The 23,288-nt window shown below is 43.4% G+C and overlaps 1 protein-coding gene across 4 annotated transcripts in view; it reads left to right on the top strand.

Annotated features, from left to right (window-relative positions):
* Positions 1-23,086, top strand: part of tiam1a (TIAM Rac1 associated GEF 1a) — a 53,498-nt gene extending 30,412 nt beyond the window's left edge. For 2 of the 4 annotated variants that reach the window (XM_069667193.1, XM_069667203.1), the window contains 17 exons: positions 1,655-1,759; positions 2,716-2,797; positions 3,070-3,156; positions 5,335-5,547; positions 6,621-6,754; positions 15,196-15,420; positions 15,754-15,822; positions 15,938-16,063; positions 16,169-16,277; positions 16,435-16,614; positions 16,721-16,839; positions 16,956-17,064; positions 18,748-18,806; positions 19,113-19,209; positions 20,330-20,417; positions 20,505-20,677; positions 20,815-23,086. In XM_069667193.1, the coding sequence (XP_069523294.1) occupies positions 1,655-1,759; positions 2,716-2,797; positions 3,070-3,156; positions 5,335-5,547; positions 6,621-6,754; positions 15,196-15,420; positions 15,754-15,822; positions 15,938-16,063; positions 16,169-16,277; positions 16,435-16,614; positions 16,721-16,839; positions 16,956-17,064; positions 18,748-18,806; positions 19,113-19,209; positions 20,330-20,417; positions 20,505-20,677; positions 20,815-21,398 (2,559 nt within the window). In that variant the 3' untranslated portion in view covers positions 21,399-23,086. Of the gene's footprint in view, positions 1-1,654; positions 1,760-2,715; positions 2,798-3,069; positions 3,157-5,334; positions 5,548-6,620; positions 6,755-12,464; positions 12,479-12,911; positions 12,973-15,195; positions 15,421-15,753; positions 15,823-15,937; positions 16,064-16,168; positions 16,278-16,434; positions 16,615-16,720; positions 16,840-16,955; positions 17,065-18,747; positions 18,807-19,112; positions 19,210-20,329; positions 20,418-20,504; positions 20,678-20,814 lie in introns of those variants that run through there. The other 2 variants (XM_069667221.1, XM_069667212.1) reach the window with 2 other exon arrangements.
* Positions 23,087-23,288: the final 202 nt, after the last annotated feature.

Here is a 23,288-nt window from a genome sequence, read left to right as displayed (position 1 = left end):
TTGAGTTAAAGTAGACACAGTTGTGATGGACCTCAGGTCAACAGGCAGCTTTTTACAGAGAGAAGGACCACAGTAACAGGCAGGCCCCCCTCACCAGACTTAAATCTAATTCTGGGTACAGCTAAAAGACCTCCACCTGATGACCTGAGGGGCCGGATTGGGTTGTAGTCTGTGAGCAGGTCAGAAATATACTCAGGAGCTGAACCATTGAGTCCTTTATGGACTTATAATAGGATTTTGGATGTGATTCTGTATTGTACGGGGAGCCAATGAAGTGCTTTTCTTGTACGTGTGAGGCTGAGCTGGAGGCGACTTACCGATCGTTGGGACAACCCTGCATATAGAGCATTGCAGTAATCTAGCCTACATGAAATGAATGCACGGACTATTTTCTCAGCATCAGGTTGGGATTTGAATGATCAGAGTTTTGATATGTAAGTGGTAAAATGCTGTTAATATTTGTAGCTCAGGTCTGAATCCACAATAATGCCAAGATTCCTGACGTGCTCACTGTATTGCATTGTGAACGTCACAGTGCTGAAGACTATTTTCCAGCTATAAGCCTGCTGCACAAGGAGAGATAATTACAGACTAAACACTTTGCGCTTCTTTAAAATGTTGGAGTGACAGGTGCATTTTTTTTATTGTTAGTTACACATCTAGACACAAAGAAATTCTACAGCAAAACTGTTAACAGTCGGTTGAGCGTGAAAATTATTCATTTTAACAGCTTTGTCAAACAAGTGCAATCCTGAGGAACGCGTCTCGTAAAACTGCACGCAGCTCTGTCGAGGGGAGTTTAGAATACCGCAAGTGGTTACATAAGCATCATGACATCACACTTTTTTTACAGGCTGTTGACAGCTGAAGACAGGCAACAACTTTTTCACATTCACCGCCTGGTAGGAGGAAAACAACACGGATAATTAGATGCAGATTATCAGAGGCTGTCTCCGCGAACATCAATCTGAATATGTAGCAGAGAACACCTAAGATGTGAGACCGTCTCTGATGCTTCTAGGAAGGCAGCAAAGTGAACACGGTGTGTCGCCGACATCCCTTTTACATAAAATATACGCTGCACAATTCTGTCTCACTCAGTCTTGTCAAATTTATTTCTGCTGCATCTCCTCTTCTCCCTAATTGGTCTCAGTCAGAAACACACTAGAATAAAGATCCCTAATGATACGTGTAGGATCCACGTCAGAGTCGGTTGAAACACACGTTTAAAGCTGATCGTCAAGTGTGTCGGCGCTTGTGTGCATGCATGCCATAAACATGTCACAGGGAACTGGAGCGTCTAAATCATGCCCCCCTGTGCGTAACATGCATGCAGATATATGTGAATTACATACATGACTGGATACATAGTGTTTTTATATACATGCGTCTCCTTTTATCGGGGGATTTCATGAGCTTTATAGTGTGGCAGTAGTAGAGGGAATAGTGTTTTGACAGGTGAGTTTAAAATATGTGTTTCTTGGTACATTGGAAGAAAGGTTTGGCTTCAAATCACAGGGAGAATAAACCACAAGTAATTAGAGTGATTATGTCTGTCTTATTTTGAAAGAAGAATGTTACGGCTGCCAAATTTAAGGAGTTTCCTTCTGTCTAAGATGTCATTTTCTTTATTTCTGTCCTGTTTTGTCTCCAGACGCACAACTTAGACCCCTCCTGCCACTACCTGCGTTTGAAGGTGTGGATCGACAACCAGATGCTCTTTTATGTTCCCAAACTTGAAGAGGACATCTCTGATCTGGTGAGGAAACACGCACTAAAGCTCTGTGTTAATAAGTGAAAATAAAACTAAAACAATACAGGGAATGTCCCATATTTTTAGACATTAAACTACATTAAAACAACCATCCTAAGTCCTGAAAGACGGAGAATACGCAATTAACTGCGCTGAAATTCAAAGCTTTAATTTTTTAGTAAAAACACAAAGTCCCATTTGTATTTTGGGGGCTTCACCTTATTATGAATACACTTTTGTTTCATTCCTGGCAGATCTGAATGCAAGCTTGTGCATGTTTTATGACTCGGTTGCAGATTTGATTCGCAGTGCATACAAAATTCCCAGGATGCAAAAGAAGCTTCATCACATATGCTATAAATTATGCAACTCTAGAGTGTATGATGTGCACTACTTGTGTGTTTGTTCTCTTATTATTCATTAAACAATCGCCCTCATTGTAAAAGACCTCACCCTCGCATTATTCAGCCACCGTAAACCCCAAAACGTACCCTCTTTGTGACGGCTCTTTGTAGGTGATACACTGAACTCTGCCTCAAAGCAAAGTCATTGTATAACTCGCTCTTTTTCCTCAAGAGGCCTTTTATCTCCCTGCTTTGATCAGTGACTCATTTCACCCTCTTTCATCCTTATGATATGACATTATTATTTCTCCGCGGTGAAGCCCATTACACAGTGCAGACTTCTGTTCCTGTCTGTTGCTTCATACACACAGCTGTGCCCGCGCTCTCTCCCGCTGCCGGGGTCAAAACCTCGTCGAGCACCCACTCGCTTCTCAGACTCGACCTGGATTTTGACCCGACAACCTTCACGTGTGATTGCTCTGTTAAGGAGCCTGAATAAAACATGAATCTACCCGTTCTTTATTAAGAGTGATAACATGACCTTGACTTTCTCCAGCCCGCTAACACCGCTCTCCCTCCATATTTTGCCAATTAAATGTGATTTTCTTGTGTTTGCAGCTCTACAAAGAGATCGAGATTTGCCCCAAAGCTACAAAGGTGATCCGCTTTGACAAAGCCGAGTCCTGCACCATCGGATACGGTATGCTCTTTCCTGAACGCACCCTTTTTTTGAACTAGATAGACTCAGTTTCTCTTAAATTCAGTGTAAAATTGATTTAGTAATAGACTTCATTGAGTCATGCTCTGTTAATGACTAATGGGGGGCGACACAGTGTGAGTGCATTTTGCCTTAAGTGGATCTAATTGCTGGGTAGTTGTGCGGCAGCAGTTCACACTGTCACTTTGAGATGTTGCGAAGAGGCCTAAGATAATGAATGTCTGATTATCTTTACTTTCTGACCATGTTTGTAGGTTTCTCTGTGGCAGTCATAGACGAGGACGGGATGCAGCAGCTCCATATCACTGAAGTGAAAGCAGAGGGACTGGCTTCAGCCAAAGGTACACATGTCACATAAAATAAAACAACAGGATGATTTTCATTCTCTAGTCTAGTAAAAACAGAGGTGATGTAAAGGTATGTGACAGTCGGGTACATACTTCTTTCTTGAGTCGACGTTGCACACTCAACACCTGATCTAAGAAACACCTAGTCCCACATGACTTCTTATCAGTGCAAGGTAGCGTGACTGCATTTCATCACCTGCAAAGAAAACACAGCTAAATCTCTTTTGTTTGAGAGAGAAGTCTGGTGGCTTAGGACAGAGTGGAGAGGAAGATGAAGGAAAACAAACACCTTCCTTGTCTAGACGGCTTGCAGGTAGATGCCAAAAGGAAAGAGGGGGAAAGAGGGAGCGGCCTTTTTGTTTTAAATTCTGAGGATCAACATTTAAAAGGCAATCAGTTGTGAAATAGAGTCCATAAAGAAGTCTTTTACAGCCAAGAACGGCCTTCCACATTACTATGTCTAAAAGGTATGAACTAGTAGAGTAGAGTACAATTTATAAAGAAGAAAATCACCTGGGCGCTTGCATCAATACATCTTAAATCACCTGTCCTGCTCACTGTGTATGATAGTCTGCTGAATTCTGGCTTTAATCTTTAAAAAATCATGATGTGCCAGGACCTTATGAAAAAAAAGGATTGCTTATGAGCTATGAATGTGTGTCTTTCTCCTCCTTCCTGAGGGCAAAGGATAAAAACAGCATTCCTTTGTCTCCATTTGACCGCGTTATGAAAAGCAGGGTGTAGAGATCAACCCCCCGCCTCTTCGCTGGTCCCTATCTCTAACAGAGCCAGAGACACGTAATGGGTTCGAGAAACACACGGCAGCTCTGTAGATACAGCACTAATGTATAGAAAATAACATGCCCCACTGTTGTGCCCCGGGATCAGACCGAGGTTACTCAAGTGTGAGATTGTGTCCTCCAATGCATTAGCAATCTAAAAGCTGCTAGCTTAGCAGCCAGAGCATACAGCTGCACTGTTTCTTCTATAGACGAGTAGAGACGGAAAGAAGCTTCCAGACAACACAATGCATGTTTGTGAAACTGTGTTTTGCTGAATCAGAGAGTTAAGTATGTCAGGCGCAACATTATGTCCTCCATGTGTACGCTGGGATGAGCCTGTGTGTGCGTGTTTTACTGAGCGTGAGGAGGATGAATGGGGACTGAAAGAGATCACGCTTCCATTTCCGCAGGGTGCACGCAGAAACCAGGCCAGCACTGGACAAGGAGCCCCAAAGGGTCTTTTTCTCTCTCTCTCTTTCTCTCACTGTAATTCCTGCCTACCTCCTCCCCCTACAGAAATACACACACAGACACATGCACGAAACACACAGTCATACACACACAGCAGTATATGGCCTGAGGGGTTATCTCTCTCTCTGTCCAATAAAGACTCTGCTACAGCTGACATTTCACATCCCAGACAAGTAGGTCATAACTTCGGGCTAAATGTGTGCCTTGTGCATCTATATATGTAACTGTGTGTGTGCCTGAATGTGTCTGTAGCATTATAAAAGCCATATCACAGATGGTCTAATACAGTACACGATATAGAATCAGAGGAAACAACAAGTAGTGACCATGTGTGACTGTGCTTACAGGACTGAAACCAATGGCCTACTAGATTCTGCTGCGAGGGGCAGGTGACACCGCTGTCAGACCGCCTAAACAGCTGTCACAACCGATCAGGTTTATTGGCTGCTAATTGGTCGGCTGATTGAGTGCTAATTCTCAATTAGCAGAGCTGGGTGCAGGTGGTGGAGGGGAGGGGCTAGAGAGAAAGCCTCAAACTGAAGTCCATAGCTTCTTTCTCATCTATATGAACACACAGACTGTATAGATGATGACAGGACAGGAATAGACAGGCAATGCACCCACCTTCTTAAAGCCATCCAGTCATGTCAGATCAGTATTTGCCTCGAGCGAACAAGCATGGAAGGATGTATTTTTAATGTACTGGAACACATTAGAGTCCCAACATGTCCGCTCAGCTGTTGTTGAGTGGCTGTAAAGTTTTGTTTGTTTAGATGATTTGCTCACATTAGCACTCATCTACAGTGCATTGCATTTATTATTGTGTCTCTATTGCGAAGTCTCTCAAAAATGAAGCTTCTTTAAAGGATATTGTTTGAAGTGAATTTTCACCTTGTTTTCTCCTCTGATTCTCCACCAGGTTTGAAAGCAGAGGATGAGATCCTGTTGCTGAACGGTAAACCTGCGTCTGCCCTCCAAATGGAAGATATGAGGGCTGCGTTCGTAAACCAAGCGCTGACCTTGAGCGTCAGCACCGTGCCCCAGCTGGACTCTCGACTATTGTGCTCTATTCCACCCCGGCGCTCCGATGGGGAGCAGGACCCGGCCACGGACATCTTCTCCCAGAGCCAAGGTAAAACTTCCTGCTCTACATACGTGTATAAGAGTGCAAACATGGGATAAGTTGTTTGTATTTTAAACAGTATATGATATTATACTGTTTATATATATACAAACAGTGTCCTCTGGTTACAAATAGAGATGGTTTCAAATAAATGCTTAAGCTCGTTGAGTTTAATCAAATCAGTTGAAGGGAGAAAGGAAACACTAAGGGGCTTAATGCTTTCATATAAGAGATGTTTTATTAGAATCAGATCAGGATTATTCATATTGATGCTAATTAGATCTGTAGAAAAATAGTTGGATTGGAGAAAAAAACATACAAACTACGCTTAAGATCATGAATAAAAAAATTGCACATTGCTCCATTTATATTCCTTTTATAGTTTTTAATAACAGACCCTGTCTTGCACCATCATGCATCCTCCATGAAACCTCTATGCGAGCATGCAGATGGCCATCTTTTTAAGCAGTGGGTGAATATGTGCATCTTCTAATTATTCATGGGTGCTGTCTGCTAAGCAACCTGCAGGCAGCCGCCAGCTTCCCTCTGACCTGCTCTCTTTATCCATGCAAGGGCACCATTTGTATTCCTTGCGAATTGGGGCTTGCAGTGCGCGGGGCTGACAAGCTGGCATTGTTTATACAGGGACTCAGAGCGGTATGAATATTAATATAACTCCTTCAGCAGCGCGGGGCTGTCACCGCGTAGGATATGGCGTTCTCAAAGGGTCAGGCGGAGAGCAAAAACACTTCAGCAGACAGATGGAGGTTATCGATGATATCATGCTTAAGAGGGGACGGGTGTTTGCACAAGAGGCCTTCAGCGCAGAGGAGACAGTATATGGGAAATTTGTCACGGAAACGGATGTTAAAATAACAGATATTTCTATGCAGTCATATTATAAAAGAAATGTTCAGGTTTACAGCACTAAGGAGGTCCTTTTTTTATATCTATCATATGCATTAATCCAGAGGGATACACAGACACGTTTCTTTCATAACACCCTTAAAGAAGGAAGTAAGCCTTTACAGTATGTTTAGCATTGCTCCATAGTGAGCTCTGCCCTCTGTCTCCATCTGTAGAGGACATCCTGGATGAGGTGTCGGGTTTAACAGCGAATACCCCAGACGTGAGTTTAGATGAAGGACCTCGGCTGACCCTGCAGAGCCCCGGAGGTCATCAGGAAGACAAACCCTGCATGGGGATCGGACAGAAGGTAGGACACGGCATGCAAAGACACAACTATACACACTAAGACAAACATGACAAGACGCTCACCTGCAACAGAGCAGGGGATTAACAGACCATTTGTGTGATGTATCGATGCAGATGTGGTATCAGCATGCGTGCGTGGAGTAGCTGCATCCAACACATTGTGGATCTATTTTTCAGAGACTGCATGTGTTTGTGATGTATGAAATTCATCTGGCAGGTCTTCAACTAAATATTTCCTCACCAGTGTCATTTTCTCTTTCTGTGAGCGTGTCGCCTGAAAGGGGAAAGCGATAGTGTGAAAAGCTGGGAGACGTTCAGAGGCTTCTTCTCATGTGATATTTGTGACCTTTTACACAAAGGCTGTTCTGGGATAGAAAGATCTTCTGAGACATGAAACAGTGTAAATGTCCCAACACGCACGCACAACCATTACGCCATATCACACACCCACATAACTGCTTTGAATAATAGTCCAACTTGACGGTTAATTCATGCTGTAAGTTCGTAATATTCGATGAAACCTTTAACTCACTGTTGAACACATCAATCTGATCACATTACTACATTAGTAACAGATTGGTTTGTATACAGTGCGTGAACAGATGTGTCTGTGCTGCGTTGATGACGGCAGACAGGTGAGTGAAAGAGTGAGCTCGCAGCCTCACTTTCTAATTAACATTACGTCAGGTCCGATCAGGGCCGCGGCAGTGATCGCTGGGAAACGCCGTGTGCCAGCCGCTCTCCCTCGGGTACGGTTGTCACTTCCATTACCAGGCGATGTGTGATAACCAGTAGCCACCGGAAACATTTTTTTAACCTCTCTGTCGATAGCGCTGACGCGAACAAAAGATGCGAAAGGAGAAAAGGGACGGCTCTGTGTTCTCTGTTGGATGTGTGTCAGTGAGCTTCAGTCTGGAGGGAGAACTAATGGGTGAGGTCAGAGTCGGCCCCAGTCTAGACTCTGGGTGTCCGGTTGGACGGTGGCGATTCTCTGACTCCAATGTGCCATGGTTAGTTGGAAGCAAAGTGTGAGGAGATGAGAGAGAGAGCGACAGACGGGGCTGCAAGGATGACTGGACAGGGATGAGAGGCCTGCTTGGTTCGCTTGACTTTCGAAAATATCACGCATTCTAAACTTCACAAAGCTGTTTAAATCTCTTCACGAGTCCTGAAGGACATTGCTATTTAAAGCACTCAGTGTTTGCAGAAGAGCTCCATTCAAATCTAGTCAAACACTAGAAAACACAACATTTATTTCTATGTTAAAGTTCAGCTTATGTCACCAATAGCAGAGTATCTTATATAGCACAGGAATCTCATTGTAGCATCTTAATCAGTTGTGTAATTTTGTTGGAGGCACAATAATGAACGCTAGCACATTATGTGTGATGTCATATTGCCCAGGGGCCTATACTAAGAACGAGTTCAACATACCCCGGGTATGTTTTCCTGATCTGGCTTCACTTAAAGTTCCGGTGTGGAACTTTCAGTTTGTGTTGATTTTGGCGCCCCCTGTGGACAAAGCTGTACCTCTTCTCTCTTTGCTGATTTTGTCCTAGTTTGTTTAAGTGGTGTTTTTTAACAAAAGAACACATCCTCAGTCATTTGTATCACTTACTTTAAATATTTGCCCTGGAAAATGTAAACACAGGCAGCTTGCAGTTAGTTGTGTTTTTGACACCTACCCCCCCAAGGCATTTGAAATAACTATATACAAATAATCAATCTTGTCGCTGATGGTCTGGTTTGCTTTTGTAGGTTATAAAGCGTAATCAGAATAAATTTAAGTCTGTTTCATAACCAGTGAAAAACAAAAAAAAGACAATCGTGCTAAAAGGTCACATGACGCTTGCTATCACATAATAAGCCAACCCAGGCTTTCTGTGAGCGCGTCCACATAAAAGGGCTGGAGTATGCAGCGTATGACCAATCGCAGTCTGCCGTCAGCTATCTATGATAATAGAAAGATAAAAAGAAATTATTATAATCCAGACTAAAATCCACTCAGCTGCAGCGGCCGAATGCAGGAAGGACAACTGGAAGAAAATGACTATATCTATAATATCACTGCTCCATCCTTAGTGCAGGATATATTGATTATAATAACGCGTGTATTGCATTAAATTAATATGTTGCACAGATGTATTTTTGTGGTGGTTATGACAGATTTAGACCTATTCCCTCAGCTGTATCAAACGTATTTATGGAGCAAATATAAATAAAGCTTACTTTCATATCTTATCTTCAGTGTTTTTATCAGTCTCCATCGTAGATGTATTTCAGTAAAGCATGATGAATATCTTTCATGAATATATTTCATAAAATCAGACGGTCTCTCTCCATCCTCCATCTCACCATCCGCTCTCAAAGCTCCTGAATCAAGACCCCTGATAGGTCAGCAGGTTGTGTTTAGTACAGGGTGATCTCTTATCTCAAACATAACCTGCTCCAGAGCAAGTCATCATTACATCACACAGTTTAACAGTAGCAACAAACCTCTGGAAATCTGTGATCTTCATCTCACCTCTCGGTGTCTCACCTCCTGCTCCAGCCTAACGTGCTGTCAGATTTCTCTCCTAATTTACATCTGCTGTCTGATTTGGCTTCCTGTACTCGTCCTCCCTTTTTCTCTTCCCTTGTTTTCCTTCAGCTAAGTGATTTATTACCATAAATTCTGTCCCCATATTAGAGAGCAACAATGTGACCCTGTCATGTGTCAGACACGACAGCTTAAGTGTTCTTTCTGTTTGTCCTTTCTGATCATCCGTCTCCTTATTTGTTTTGTATGCTCTTTCTCTTTCTCCCCTCCTTCCAGTTTCCTTTTTCATTTCCTGTCCTTCTTCACCCTCCTCCTCCTCACTAACCCCCTGTTGTTCATTACCATAAACATGAGGCTTCTGCTGGCTCTGCAGCCGGCTGTGGGCCTGACCTGAGCCTGGAGCGTTTGGACTCTTCGTCTGTCAACAAAGGCGATCCAAAGTTTCCGCAGAATCACAGGGAACTTCCAAAAACTAGTCACTTCTTTCTCTTTTTTTAAATTCATTTCGATTATGTCTTCCTCTGTCGATGGGCTCTGAAGTGCCGTGGATTGCGTCTTACCTCATTTCCCTCGCTGCCTGCGGTCACATGACAGCAAGACTGAGGAAAAAAGAGGCAAAGTGGGACAATTTTAATTATCCCCAGATTCTAATTACTCCATTCTCCACAGTGTTTCACATCATTTAGTGGAGATAAATGAGTGTCTGGCTAGCCGCAGGAAACAGGGAGGTTCATTATTGTAGACAAAGCACAGAGCCACCTCCTCGCTATGATAACCGGAGTATAAAACGACGATTGCCCGCGATTACAGCGATAATAGAGATGACGGCGACTGCTTGTGTTCTCTAAGGTGTAGTCAGCCTCACTGACAAGTGCCGCTTATAATTGACAAACCTCTATCAGTTTGTCTTTGGGGCATATGAAATGGAAAATGCATAATTCAGTGCTTGAAGGGTGGGGAGGCAGTTTCCATCAGGGTTTGTTTTGATTGAATCTTGATGGTGTAATTCTGGTTAAATTGCTCCTTGCATGTGGAGAATTTGTTGAAAATTATATTCTCTCTCTCTCTCTTCTTGCGTCTAAATGTAGCGTATAAACGTGTCCAGCATGTGACAAAGCTGACGTACAAGCACGAGTGACTCTTCGAATTTTGGGGTTTTATCCCCATTGTTTAAGGACTTATTATCAGTCATTTCTGCTACAAATGTCAGTTATGAATTTAATGTACCCCTAATACTCTGTATCTTCGGTACCATACATCTTTAACCATAAAGCTGCTCCCTCTCCTCACAGCGCTGTCTCGGTTGTTGCTGTAATCCCACGGCCTACCACTAGGGGGAGCTCTTTGTTGATTTTATGAAGCCTGCAAGACAACAATGATGTTTGTGAGCACAAAAACAGTAAAAGATCTTCTTCGAAATACATCAAATTGACACCAAAATTCATTGAAATATTTCAGTATTCAGCCGTTTATATATAGCATTCTGTGTTTGTGTTATGTATGATAAAAAATGAATGCTCTGTTTTAAGGCTTGATAGTACAGAAAGAAAGAAAAACCCCCGACACTTCAGCCTCACAACTTCCCTCTGCTGTAGGAAGACACTCTTACAGCGAGTCAACAGCTTTAGTCCAAACGTTCATGCGTGGAATTGTGAAGACTCGTGTCATGGCATCATCATCCTTTCACTCCAGATTAAATGATTAAAGTCTCCCGCTCTCCCTCGCTGTCATGCCGTATATATATCCCATCATTCCTCGTTGGGATTTATGGATTTGCATGTTTCCCTGATTTCAGCTGAAACTGAACTCTAAGACTCTCCGTCCCTCCCTCCCTTTCATTCCTCCTGGCTGTGTTCACCGACTGTGACAAGTACTTGCCTGCTCTGTCTGAGACACAACAAAGGGTCAAAACACACGTAGATGACATCAGAATTTTATTATCTTATTGTATTTGCATTTGTGTATTTTCTACATGTCCGAATGCTTCACACCGCGTGTGTCATGTGTGTCTGTACGCCAAGTGCATGTGTAATCTGTGTTTACCCTGGCTCTCCCTGTGCATGCTCTGAGCTGACGGGTGTGAGAGCAGGTTTGTGCTTGTCTCCACGCTCCTCCCTCATACTGTACTAGTGTCTGTCTGTACTAGCAGGGCGGGTGTGATGTGTAGTACATGTTGTAAAGGGGTAAAGGTTCGTCTCTGGGTTGGAAAATGCGTGTGTCGGACTGCATAGAGAGAAAGGTATGGCTGCTCGGGCTTCCTTTATTTACTTACTGCCTGCCTTTAACTGTTTCATTCAACATATATTCTTCATAAGCTGTTTTCTTCTTCTCCTGTCTGAGTTTAAAGTGCTGTGTGTTGCATACCTGTAGCTTAATTGCTGATGATATGTACATCGTCAAAACATCACTTGCATCAGACGCATTGACGTTTTGCACCATTTAAATAGTTCGATCACAAACTTTAGCAACTTGTATTCTTGTTTGAAGAAGGGAAACTCCTCAACCTTCCTTCTTTTCTTATCTCCGCTCTTCATATCAGTCGGAAATTAAGGCATGGTCTGATTCCTGCCTCCTGTTTTATGTAACTGTTGTTTGTCAGGAATGACAAGTGTGCAGCAGGTGTGGTAGCACTGAGAAGGTGATTTTCAAGCTTTAGACGGAACCAATTATATCGGGAGAACTTGAAAGTCCTGTTAGATTTGCATACAATGTCATTTGTAGGATTAACTTCGCGCTGCCTCGACCGTCAGAAGGAGATGTTAAATGCGTCAGGACTTTACTTACTTTGCTGGGTATGTTTTATTTCTAATTCCTGTCCGGGTTTGATCACTTATTCTGTCTGAAACTGATTTTGATGAGCTTAGTTGATGCTTGGGACATTTCAGGGACTCATTTACCTGATTTTTAATGAGGCTGCTTTCCTACCCAAGTGCAGTGACACAAGTCTCTAAGTGAGAGAGAGAGAGAGAGAGAGAGGGGAGAGAGAGAGAAGCCAGATGCCTGTTGTCTCTTCCCGTTGGAGTGTTTTGCTCTCACCACCCACTGCTTCCTCACCTCCCATTCTCTCCTCCCTCCCCTCTTTTCTTCCTTCTCTCATGAGGATGTGATGTTTGATCTGGTTATTTAATGTTGTGCTCTACCTCACTGCTGCTGCTGCTGCTGCTGCTCTGAAACACCTGGACGGAGGTGAGACGGGCAACAAGGACAGAGAGGGGAGAGGAGGAGAAGAAGAAGAGGAGAGTGGGAATGACAGGGGAGCACGCCGAGGCAGTCGGTGGGATTTAGAGGACAGATTGGATAGATGCTGTAGGATGAGGTTTTATGGGAGCGCTGTTTTTTTTGTTGCAATCTGCTCCGTTCAATCTGTGTTATGACCTATTTGTGCAGCTGCGACTGTAGATTTACGAGCAGTTTTGCAGAGCAGTAGCAGGCTTTAACTTTTATACGCAAGTTTGGCTGGACACGAGGATCCAGACATCCTGCGCAGAGCGTCGGTCGCACATTTTTGGAGGAAGATGAAAACAGATCCGTCTGAGAGGCAAAGAGGAAGCAACCCGGAGAGGGAAAGCGGGACACCTGACTCCTTGTTGACCTGCGTTTAACCTGTCGGCATGTCGGCTTTTAGGAGGAACAGGAACTCCAAACACTCGACCGAATCCATCTATGATATGTTACAGCTGGTGAGCCCGTTCGTGTGTGTGTGTTATTGATCGTATTGTGGATAAGATCCTGCCGAGGTCAGTGATCATGTGACGGCACCAGCAGTGCCAAGGTTAGAGGCACAATTCTGTAGCATGCCATTAAATTGATGTAAGACTAGTCTGATCCAACTTCCATGAACTTCAGCGTTCAGACCTACATCACCATGTTCATATGTTAATGGCATGAATAATACATTACTCATTGCGTCACTTAACATGATGCATTGCTGCAAATGTAACAACTGGCATATTTAATCTGTATTTTACAATGCAATACTTGATAATTGAATCCTTTAATTCATCAATAAGTTGCAGATTGGAATAATTCTTCCTTTCGCTTCTTAATTAGCAGCGCTGCTAAAACCCATTATCCCGCCATCCTTCTCCACCGTGTCCCTCCATCTCTCGCTGTCATCTGTCTCTGTCGCCGCTCCATCTGTCCGAAACCCCTCCAGCTTTCCAAGGGCAAGACCTCTCCGATGAGCGGCGCGGCTGTCAGAGTCACTCTGCTTTGTGCGTATAGAAATACACGGATCAGTATGTGTTTCTGTTTGTGCACAACAGAAGAAGTTAATGTAACATCGACATAAGTGAGACCAGCTTAGAGAGTGTTACGTTGTCTGTAATGTTGACACTTGTGATGTACGTTGTTGTGGTTTTCTTGTGAGTAAAGAAGCTCATCTCGTCTCGGATTCCATTTTCAGCATTGCCGTCAAATCTTGTGTGTGTGCGTCCCGCAGCGTCGCCAAACTGGTTTGAATACCACAATGGAAAATTGTGTTTGTCAGCGCCGCAGCCCAGCAGGAGACAAACCATAGAATCAGCAGAGACAGGCCGTGTCCCCGTCTGACCAGCTGTCTGCGAATCAGTTATCACACATGACGGTTGATAAAACACTTTTAGGACCTCGCACACGTGAGGGATGTTCGTGTTGCATGAAGTACTTTCATGAATACTCTAACGCCTGCGGGGTTGATTTAATAAGCATAAACGCCATGAAACTAAGCAGTGGCTAAAAAATAAGATGGGTCCTGCGTCATTTCCTCTGCAGATACACATTTTGGCTTGCATCACCTGATCAGCTGCAGTGACTCACGGCAGTTGGTCCAAATGAAACCAGATGCCTGGTTATTTTACAGCCTTGTCAAATCATAGCTTTCAAAGTTTAATTCTTCAGTGACAGTCAGGAGTTTTGTTGAGGCTTGAAGTAGGCGTGTAGTGTTGCTCTTGGACTAAGGGTGGACATGAAGGATCACTCCCTTGCATTAGTGCGCTGCGTGTGGGCTGAGCTCATTCACTCCACCGTGTTTCAAGGAGATTCTCATTGCTAATTGTCTTTTTAATCTACTAGTTGTGGCTGAGTTGAGACGGTGAAAGGATGTAAATACACACCTCTCTTTTCACTCCACTCCTTCGTAAAGCCTGCCAGGACTTGGCCTGCAAACAACACAAAACTGTTTGATATGAATCCAGAGATAGTGTGGTATTTGTGATCATAGAGAGTGAATTCTGGGGTTGTATTTGCAGACATTGGAAGGATTAAAGACTGCTTTTGGCATCGCAGGAATAAGTATTGCAGTATTACTCATGATACATTTCTGATTCGCCCTAACACATCCCGCCTCTCACTTTTGATGACGCTCCTGTGTCGCTTTCTCTCTATTCTTCTTTCCTCTGGCGCCTACGCAGAGTTACACTCACCTGCAGAGCCTTGGGAATAAAAGAAACAGTTTAATGTCACAAAAAATTCTTGATCTTAACTATTCATTTTTACTTGTGTGGGTTTTGAAGGCATCCATACTTAGAATGATTCATCTGAGCTTTTCCCAGAAGCCTTTGACCCTCACGCAAAGCCTAGACTCTTATTGTCGTCATCGTTTCTTGACTAGCTGCGAGATCAATTAGTATTTGTCTATATAGCAAGAAAGGGAGGGTGCAGGTCTGCTCACGCCTGGTATTTTTGATATCAAGGATGTAGGTGGGTGTTGTTATGGCAGGTTGTGTAAGAATGTGCTGTATGAATTGTTGATGGTGCGTATTTTCCAGCTGGTTGCATTTATCTGCATGAACACTAAGCTTGTTGTTATAGGCCTGCTTTGGGTTTTACTCCTTTCTGCAAAACTTGATGGTGCTTTTGCTGAATCTTCCGTAAAACTACCCTTAATAAATCCTTAAAATGTTTCTTTGCTTCTTTCTGTGCAGAGCACGGAGCAGGTCACCGCTTTCTGCCGCAGTCTCCATGACATGAATCCCCTGGACTGCCCCATGTCGTCATCCTCATCGTCCTCTTCTTCGTCCCTCACCCCGAGCCCCGTGTCAGCTTTTCCGCCCGCAGCGGGAAACGCCGCCCAGAGACAGCTCTCCCACGCTGACAAACTCCGCAAAGTCATCAATGAACTTGTGGAGACGGAGAAAACTTATGTCAAGGTCAGTACAAGCTCTCCTCGAGTCATACACACTGCTAACTAGTGAGTCCGCCATCTTTATCTGAACCTGTTTGAGCAGACACACGATCTCTTACTCATGACTATATCATGTTGTTGTCGGTGTAATGCTCAGAGCAATGGGTGTGTAGAGCGTTGACATACTTTATGTGTAATTTGCGTTATGTTCTTACCTGTGAGAACTGAGTTCTTCCTGTTATTTGAAATCCTCAGTAATGACTCCACATGAAACAGCCAGACGCCCACACATGCCCTCGCTCATTCCTCATTAAACGTTTGATCAGCGGCTGACGTTCATGTTCTTCGTGTTTTTCAGGACCTGAGCTGCCTGATAGAGTGCTACCTGACACCTCTGCAGCAAGAGAGCTTCCTTACGCAGGATGAGGTACTTTTTTCCTTTGATCTGATCTGTGTATTCCAACAATAAAAACAACTATATATGACGGTGCTTTTAAGTCGGTCGCGGTGTCAGAATGATGCTCTTTATTTGTGTGTTGCAGCTGGACGTTTTGTTCGGTAACCTCGCAGAGATGGTGGAGTTCCAGGTGGAGTTTCTCCGGACGCTGGAAGATGGAATCAGACTGGTGCCGAATATTGAGCATCTGGAAAGAGTGGAGCAATTTAAGGTGAGGGGAGGGGAGGTCGATGAAGTCTATGCATCATCATCACCGCCTTTATCGAAGCAAAGAGATGTCAGTTGTGATAACATGATACTCTCTTTGTTTCCACAGAAAGTGCTCTTCTCCCTGGGTGGTTCGTTCTTGTATTATGCCGATCGCTTCAAGATCTACAGCGCCTTCTGCGCCAGCCACACCAAAGTCCCCAAGGTGCTGGCTAAAGGTAAAAACAAACACAGCCACTACTTCCTCCTTTTCTCACACTGTTGTTAATTGCTCTTTACCATCCATCGCATGTGATAACTGAGGGGCTAGTATGTAATTGGATGCATGTTGTTTAATGAATGAAGGACTAATGACTTATATTTCTGCTCCTCCAGCAAAGACAGACCCAGATTTCAAAGCTTTCCTGGCCGTGAGAAACCCCAGACAGCAACATTCATCCACTCTGGAGTCGTACCTGATCAAACCCATCCAGAGGGTCCTGAAGTACCCGCTGCTGCTGAGGGAGCTCTACTCGCTCACAGACCCAGACAGTGAGGAGCACTACCACCTGGATGGTAAGAAGCCTCTCTTGTTTCTTATTATATAATGCAGTCCGTACTCCACACCCATCGTTCTATAAGTAATGGAGCTTCTGATGTAATGAATGTTTGTTCCTTCCAGTTGCAATGAAGGCCATGAACAAAGTTGCGAGTCACATCAATGAGATGCAGAAGCTTCATGAGGAGTACGGGGCTGTGTTCGACCAGCTCATCAACGATCAGACTGCAGATAAAAAGGAGGTAAACTTGATTATGTCCCTTTTATTATTGAAGGTTATCCATCGGGAATCCAGTGAATTATCCAATTACATGAAATTTGTACTTTACAATCAGTTTCTTATTTCTATTTCTCTCAGGTGGCGGACCTCTCAATGGGAGATCTTTTGCTGCATTCTACTGTGATGTGGATTAACCCTCCAGCCTCTTTAGTCAAGAGCAAAAAGGACCCTGATTTGGCTGCTTTTGGTAAGGATTAATGTGGATTTAAAAATGCATTATGAAATGTATTCTGCCCTACTATTGGCTTCTTTATGTAGGGATTTTTTTATGCCTAAATATTTTTTTAATGTTTCATAGTTTCCCTTGTATGCACTGAATTGGGCCATAATGTGAGCTAGAGTAGAAGTGTCATGGGTGTATAGGGCTGAAATCAATGACTGTACATAAAGATGTACGACGCGTCTCCATCTGCTCTCATTGTCTCATCATCTACTCCAAAATTAAAACCAAAATACCCCCGGTGACGGGCGCTGTTGTAACCACTTCCACTAGCCAAAACACACACTTAACTTACCAGAAAAAACAGCATAGATCCCGCACCCTGGTGTATTTAGCATCAGAACAGCTTCTTTGTGTTGGTCTGAAGCAGACGTTCACAGATATGTAAACTTCAATGACTGTTGTGATTGTTTTAGTTACGTCTCCTCTCGCCGTTCCTCCTCTACTCTGCTAATCGGGAACAGATCGGCTGCAGGAGCCGTATTTGTCAACAGAGCTGTCAATCATCCTTTTTACAGCATCAAATAACTAATTAAAAATAAACTTGTCAGAATGATGAACACTTCGTAAATCAGCATGATAAGAATTATAATGACAGAAACCATGTTTGAGAAACATTTATTTAGCGTGTATTTTGATTTCATAGTTTGACTCATGTCCCATCTGTTAACATGGAGGAGGCGGGCTTTATGACCTATACTGCAGCCAGTCAGCAGGGGGCGATAGAGAGGTTTTGGCTTCACTTTTAGGGAGCTGTCATGTCGTCCATCTTTTTATACAGTCTATGGTTGAAATAGAACTACAGTTTAATTTACAGATTTACCCAGTTATATCCATTGCAATATATAATTCAACAGCCATGGAGTTAATCCTTATCATAATGATTTCCCTGAGACATGACATAAGCTCATACAGGTGGTATTTATTACCTTTCTGTTGGGTGTGGTTGCATTGCAGCAGATAAACTGTGCACTTGGTGCATGTTTTGATTACATAACTTAGAAAATCCTGTCACATGTGCAGATTTCAGGTTGACAGATGATGTGTAAAGCACTCAAGCTCAGGCTTTACAAAATAGACAAACAGCCTAAATACAGTGCATAAAAAGACAAAAGAGAAATGTTCCTGAATCTTCTTTGCTCTAGAGAAACAATACATACTCTCTATATAAGAGCATCTTAACACTTGCAGGCATGTGGCACTTAACAGTATGCCATATTATGCTGCCGTGTTACTGAGTGCTATTTCAGACTGTGAAGAAACACTCTTGGTAAAAGGAAAAAGGCAGTCGGGCATATTACATGAAGGACGTTATTTTTTACTTTTCACATGAAGTGCAGCTCGCACGAGTACACGATATTCTCACACACTCAGAAGTGTCACTCCGTCTTAAAATGTTACTCCACTCAGACACCTTCGGTAATGAATATTACATTAACATGGTATAAGGGCTTTTCCTTCCTTCTTTGTGCATGCAGTGTCGTGACTTTGGTCCAGTTTCATCTTCTTGTGCCAGTAATAAAAGCATCCATTGACGTGTTGCTTTAATCGGAGAAGGACGTGTGTTTTGATCCCTGCGATGAAGGAATGCAGACCCTCCTAATGGTCTCTCTCATTTTTGCTCTTCATCTCTCCCTTGCTTTCATTCAGTGTTCAAAACAGCGGTCGTGTTCGTGTACAAAGACAGCTCCAAGCACAGGAAAAAAATTGTGAGTACTTTGTTGTCATTTTTCTGTTGATTAATCCAGTCAGTGACACAGCGTGCAGATTTTGGTTCCAGGCTTCCTCTGAAGTGCTTTTTAAAACTGTTTTTGATGAATTTAATGAGGGGAAGTTATTTGCAGTCGAAAATACTGAGCAGACTTTATGCACACTTAACTGTCTCCCTTGTGCAGAACAGTACAGTGGATTGTGTCTGCCATTGTGCTCTTGTGCTCCCTGCTGTCATGTTGACGTATTGCAGCTGTTATTCTTGTACCATATATCCAACCAGTCTCTCTCTCTCTCTCTTTCAGGGCGCGTCTCACCGAGCGTCTGTGAGTGATGACAGAGATCCTTTCCGTTTCCGTCACATGATTGCAACAGACTCTCTTCAAGTCCGCAACCTTGCAAGTAAGTCTATTTTCATACAGTAACGTGCAGCAAAAGTCATTTTCGGTCTTGCATCACTTTTTGTACAAGTGTCATCAGCGCTTTGAGGACAGGTTTGGTCTCTAGGGTCAGTTCAAGCTAAGCGACAGGTCAATTTCACACCGAACTCAAGTGATTATTTCACTTTTATGTCCCAAACTAGTTGACTTGAACTACATTTGATTTTGGGAGTTAAACTGTACAAAAAAAGAAGTAGAAAAAGATACACTTTTGTGTTTTTAGAAGAATTCAGCCACTAATTTTCTGAAGCATAATAAGAATTCATGACCTGTATGATCAAATTTCTTCTGAAATCCTTTTAATTATCCAGCAATTAGTCTGAAATATGTTTGACAAGAATTGAAAGCTCTCTGAGGCGCCGTGTGGAGACATAAATTTGTCTTGCCAGGGAAGCACGGACCACAAAATTGATGTTGTCAGTCAGCCAGATGTCTGTAGTGAAAGTCTGTTCAGTGGGAAAACTTTTTATTTTTGCACATGCTGCAGATTGTGTCAGAATGTGTCAAATCTGCAGGAAACATCTGTTGTTAAGCAAAGCATATGTACCTAAATAAGGTAGATATTGACTTTGATTCACATTCAGTATTTTAGTAGTGCTTCAACTACCATTTTCCCCCTTTCACACTATATTTTCTCACCACTTGACAGTGCACAGGAGCCCTCATCAGACTATTCTCTAAGGAATAAACCTACTCTGCATTTTAATCTGGAGGTCATAGCAAACATCATTTGCATGTGAGACAGTCTGTCATCCAAATCTCAGAGGTTGTTTCTCAGTATGACTCAATAATTTCTGCAGTGGCTTCAAAGTCTCTGGAGTCCATCTGGTGCTGCTGCTTTTCTCTCCCGCAGACAATAAACGACAAACAAAACAGATGAATACCTATTAGGAGGCGTGCGTGCGATATTCCTCACATCTTATCTGTGTCCTAGGTGGACCTTAAATCACCCTCTGGCACTTCAGCTCAAGTGTTATCGTTTATCTGGCCTAATGGCCTGTTGTTAAGGGGAAAGAAATTGATGACGGAAATTAAGTGAAAGCTTTTATAAATGTAGATCACATCTCTGTCTCTCCTCTCAGACTCTGAGGGTACGGCTGTGTGCGAGATAGTTCATACGAGATCGGAATCTGAAGGAAGACCAGAGAGAACCTTCCAGCTGTGCTGCAGGTACAAAGAATCAAAACATGTGAATTAAAGGAATGCTCCGAGGAACAAAAGACATATTAAACTTCCTGTTTTTTGTCCTATGTGCAGTTCTCCAGACAGTAAGAAGGACCTTCTGAAAGCAGTGCACTCCATCCTGAGGGAAAAGCAGCGGCGGCAGCTTCTTAAGACAGAGTCTCTGCCCCCCAACCAGCAGTACGTCCCCTTCGGGGGCAAACGTCTGTGTGCTCTTAAAGGGGCGCGGCCCGGCATGAACAGAGCAGGTATATCTTGTAGTTCGCAGTAACCTTATTATACCGTTTAGACAAAGGAACAAAGGACCTATATGAAGTGCCAATAGCTCTGACATGACACCACCAAGATTAAATGTCATGTCCTGTTATCTTCTCTCTCTGTTTAGCATCAGCTCCATCACGAACGCTGGCCCGCAGGAAGCTAGTGCGGAACCGCTTCACAATAGACACCGACCTGGTTTTCCACGGCAACAACAACAACAGCAGCGATTCAGACCCCTCCTCGCACTCACCGCTGTCCCAGCATGCTCTTCTTCAACCCCACAAACCTCAAGGAGAGGACACGGACCGCTGGGTGGAGGAGCAGTTCGACCTTGCTCGCTATGAAGACCAGGGGGAGGGCATCGACATGGCGCAGGTGAAGGAGACGGACATTTTGAGCGACGACGACGAGTACTGCAAGTCGGTCCGAGCCGCGTCGGCGGAACCTCCCAACCTGGAGGGGAAGATGGACGGACTCAACTTGAACGGGCGAGTAGAGACCGGAGGTGATCGAACAAAGCGCGATGGTGACTTTGTAGACTCCTACACCTCCTGCGGCGTCTCTCTTTCCCGCTGTGCAACCCCGACTGTCAAGCTCGCCCCTCGCCCGAAGCAGTGTGCTGTGGAGGGGGCCACAAACAAGGACCATGACGTCATATGGGTGCGGCGGGAGGACTTTGCGAACGGGTGCAACAGTGACGTCTTCTGATAAGGAAAAAGAGAGGAAGAGAGGAAATAAATGGAGGTTTTTACATAAAGAAGAGGAAGAGAAAACAGAGGAGAGTTAAGAAATAAGCTTTAAATATGTAGAATTTGGAGGAGAAAATGTGTATAGAAGGTTTTAAACCTCAGCCAGTCCTCCCTGCATCACAAAACAACCCTCTTCTTCCCGCCTCACCTGCATCTCCCTTATCCTGACAATCCCGCGCGAATAAGGAAATGTACTCAGAGAGTATATAAGGTCGTCACTGTTTTCGCATCACACATCGTGGAATTGTATTTTATGAACAAAACAGCACTGCATGTACACGCAAGTAAACAAGCAAGTGTGCGTTTTTGAGTGCGCAATGTACACAGAAGCACCGACACAGAGACTCCAGGCAGCTACTGTAACCGTGCACGCGCTGTACTGAAGCGACATCATCACTGAACTGTTACCTTGTGGCCAAACAAAATGTCTATTTTTCAACACAGGAATGTGGGTGTTATATTTTTTCCGACTCAGAAACTGCGTTTGTATTTGAACAACTCAAAGGGCTGTGTGTTACTGAACTTCTCTTCAGGGGCTTTTTGGCTTAACGACTGCTGTGTAAAAAGAAGATGGTGAGATCAAACTAGCTTTATCGTGCTTTTGTTTTAACTTAATACGAGCTGCACATACAGTGGTGTACAGTCAGAGTGCGATAGAGTGCCGTATGAAAATGTTTTGATGCTCACTTTTGTCTCCTTGCATATCCTTTTTCTAAAAAGAGTTTGGACATCAGATAGTCGACCTATGCTTTATTTAACGATTGCCTTTTTATTGTATTGTTAATGTTTACACCACATTCAGCTGCCCAGTGTTACAACACCACCTTTTGTGTGTTTGGTGCCAGAAACAAACTCTCTCTGAGAGCTTGCGCCTTCACATGAATGTCCGCTCTTTGCTTTTGTCGCTCAAATAAAACGTCATTGATATTTTAGTAACTTATTTCATCACACCAATTATATTCTGGACCCTCTTTCCCCCACTTGCCATGCTTCCTTCTTGCTCCAGATCTTTGATTAATAGAGTAAAAACTCAACAATCCTGTTTTACTTGAATTTTCTTTGTTGTTTTGAAAGGTGGTTTTCAACAAGCCATCTTAGAGACAGCGATCATGCAGTTGACCTGTGATCGCCCGGACATCTTTTTCTTTTCTCTCCAGCTCTTTTTTTCCTCATGTCCAGAAGCATCGCAACCGCAAAGACAGACCCCTTCATCCATCTCCTCCTCACCTCTTCTGCATTTTCTCCCTTCTCCACCAGGCTGTGCTGTTTCACTAAATGTCATCACAACACGTTTATTACTGCGATCAACACAGTCACCTTAATGGATGTATTGAACATGCACTTACTACCCAACTGTGAGGAGGGAAATCTGCGAGCGACTCAGATCAGAGTGTGAGTAGAAGTGGAGGGAAACATTACACTTTGGATGTTTTTATTATTGTCCCTTTCTTATGATGCTGGTTTCTTAGATTTTAAGCTTACTGGGTGGTGGTGGCCCAGTAAGGACGCTCAGACTGTGAGGTACAATCACCTGGCCGCGAAGGCACACCCTCTGACTCCTCCCTTTGTACTTTGAAAACTGTGTTCGTACATAAAACTGTGGAGTATTAATATCATTTTTATGTCAAAATAAATTTTCTAAATTTACTTTTGTGTGAACGTTTTTTTTTAGTTACACATGAAATCAAAGAGCCGTTATCCTCTTTGCAACACTGACACAAAACTTGGACACCTGAACGTCTCCCTCACAGGTAGACCTACTACGGCATTTCTATTAACATGAGAACCAACTCGCAGAGGTTATTGGAAGATCACATTCAGTTGATCAAATAAAAATGATTTATGCCAG

Source organism: Semicossyphus pulcher, unplaced genomic scaffold (genome assembly GCF_022749685.1).
Source record: "Semicossyphus pulcher isolate SPU_LCO1_2020_fin unplaced genomic scaffold, fSemPul1.0.p SCAF_10, whole genome shotgun sequence".
Classification (NCBI taxonomy): domain Eukaryota; kingdom Metazoa; phylum Chordata; class Actinopteri; order Labriformes; family Labridae; genus Semicossyphus; species Semicossyphus pulcher.
This window is presented reverse-complemented; position numbering and strand designations above follow the sequence as displayed.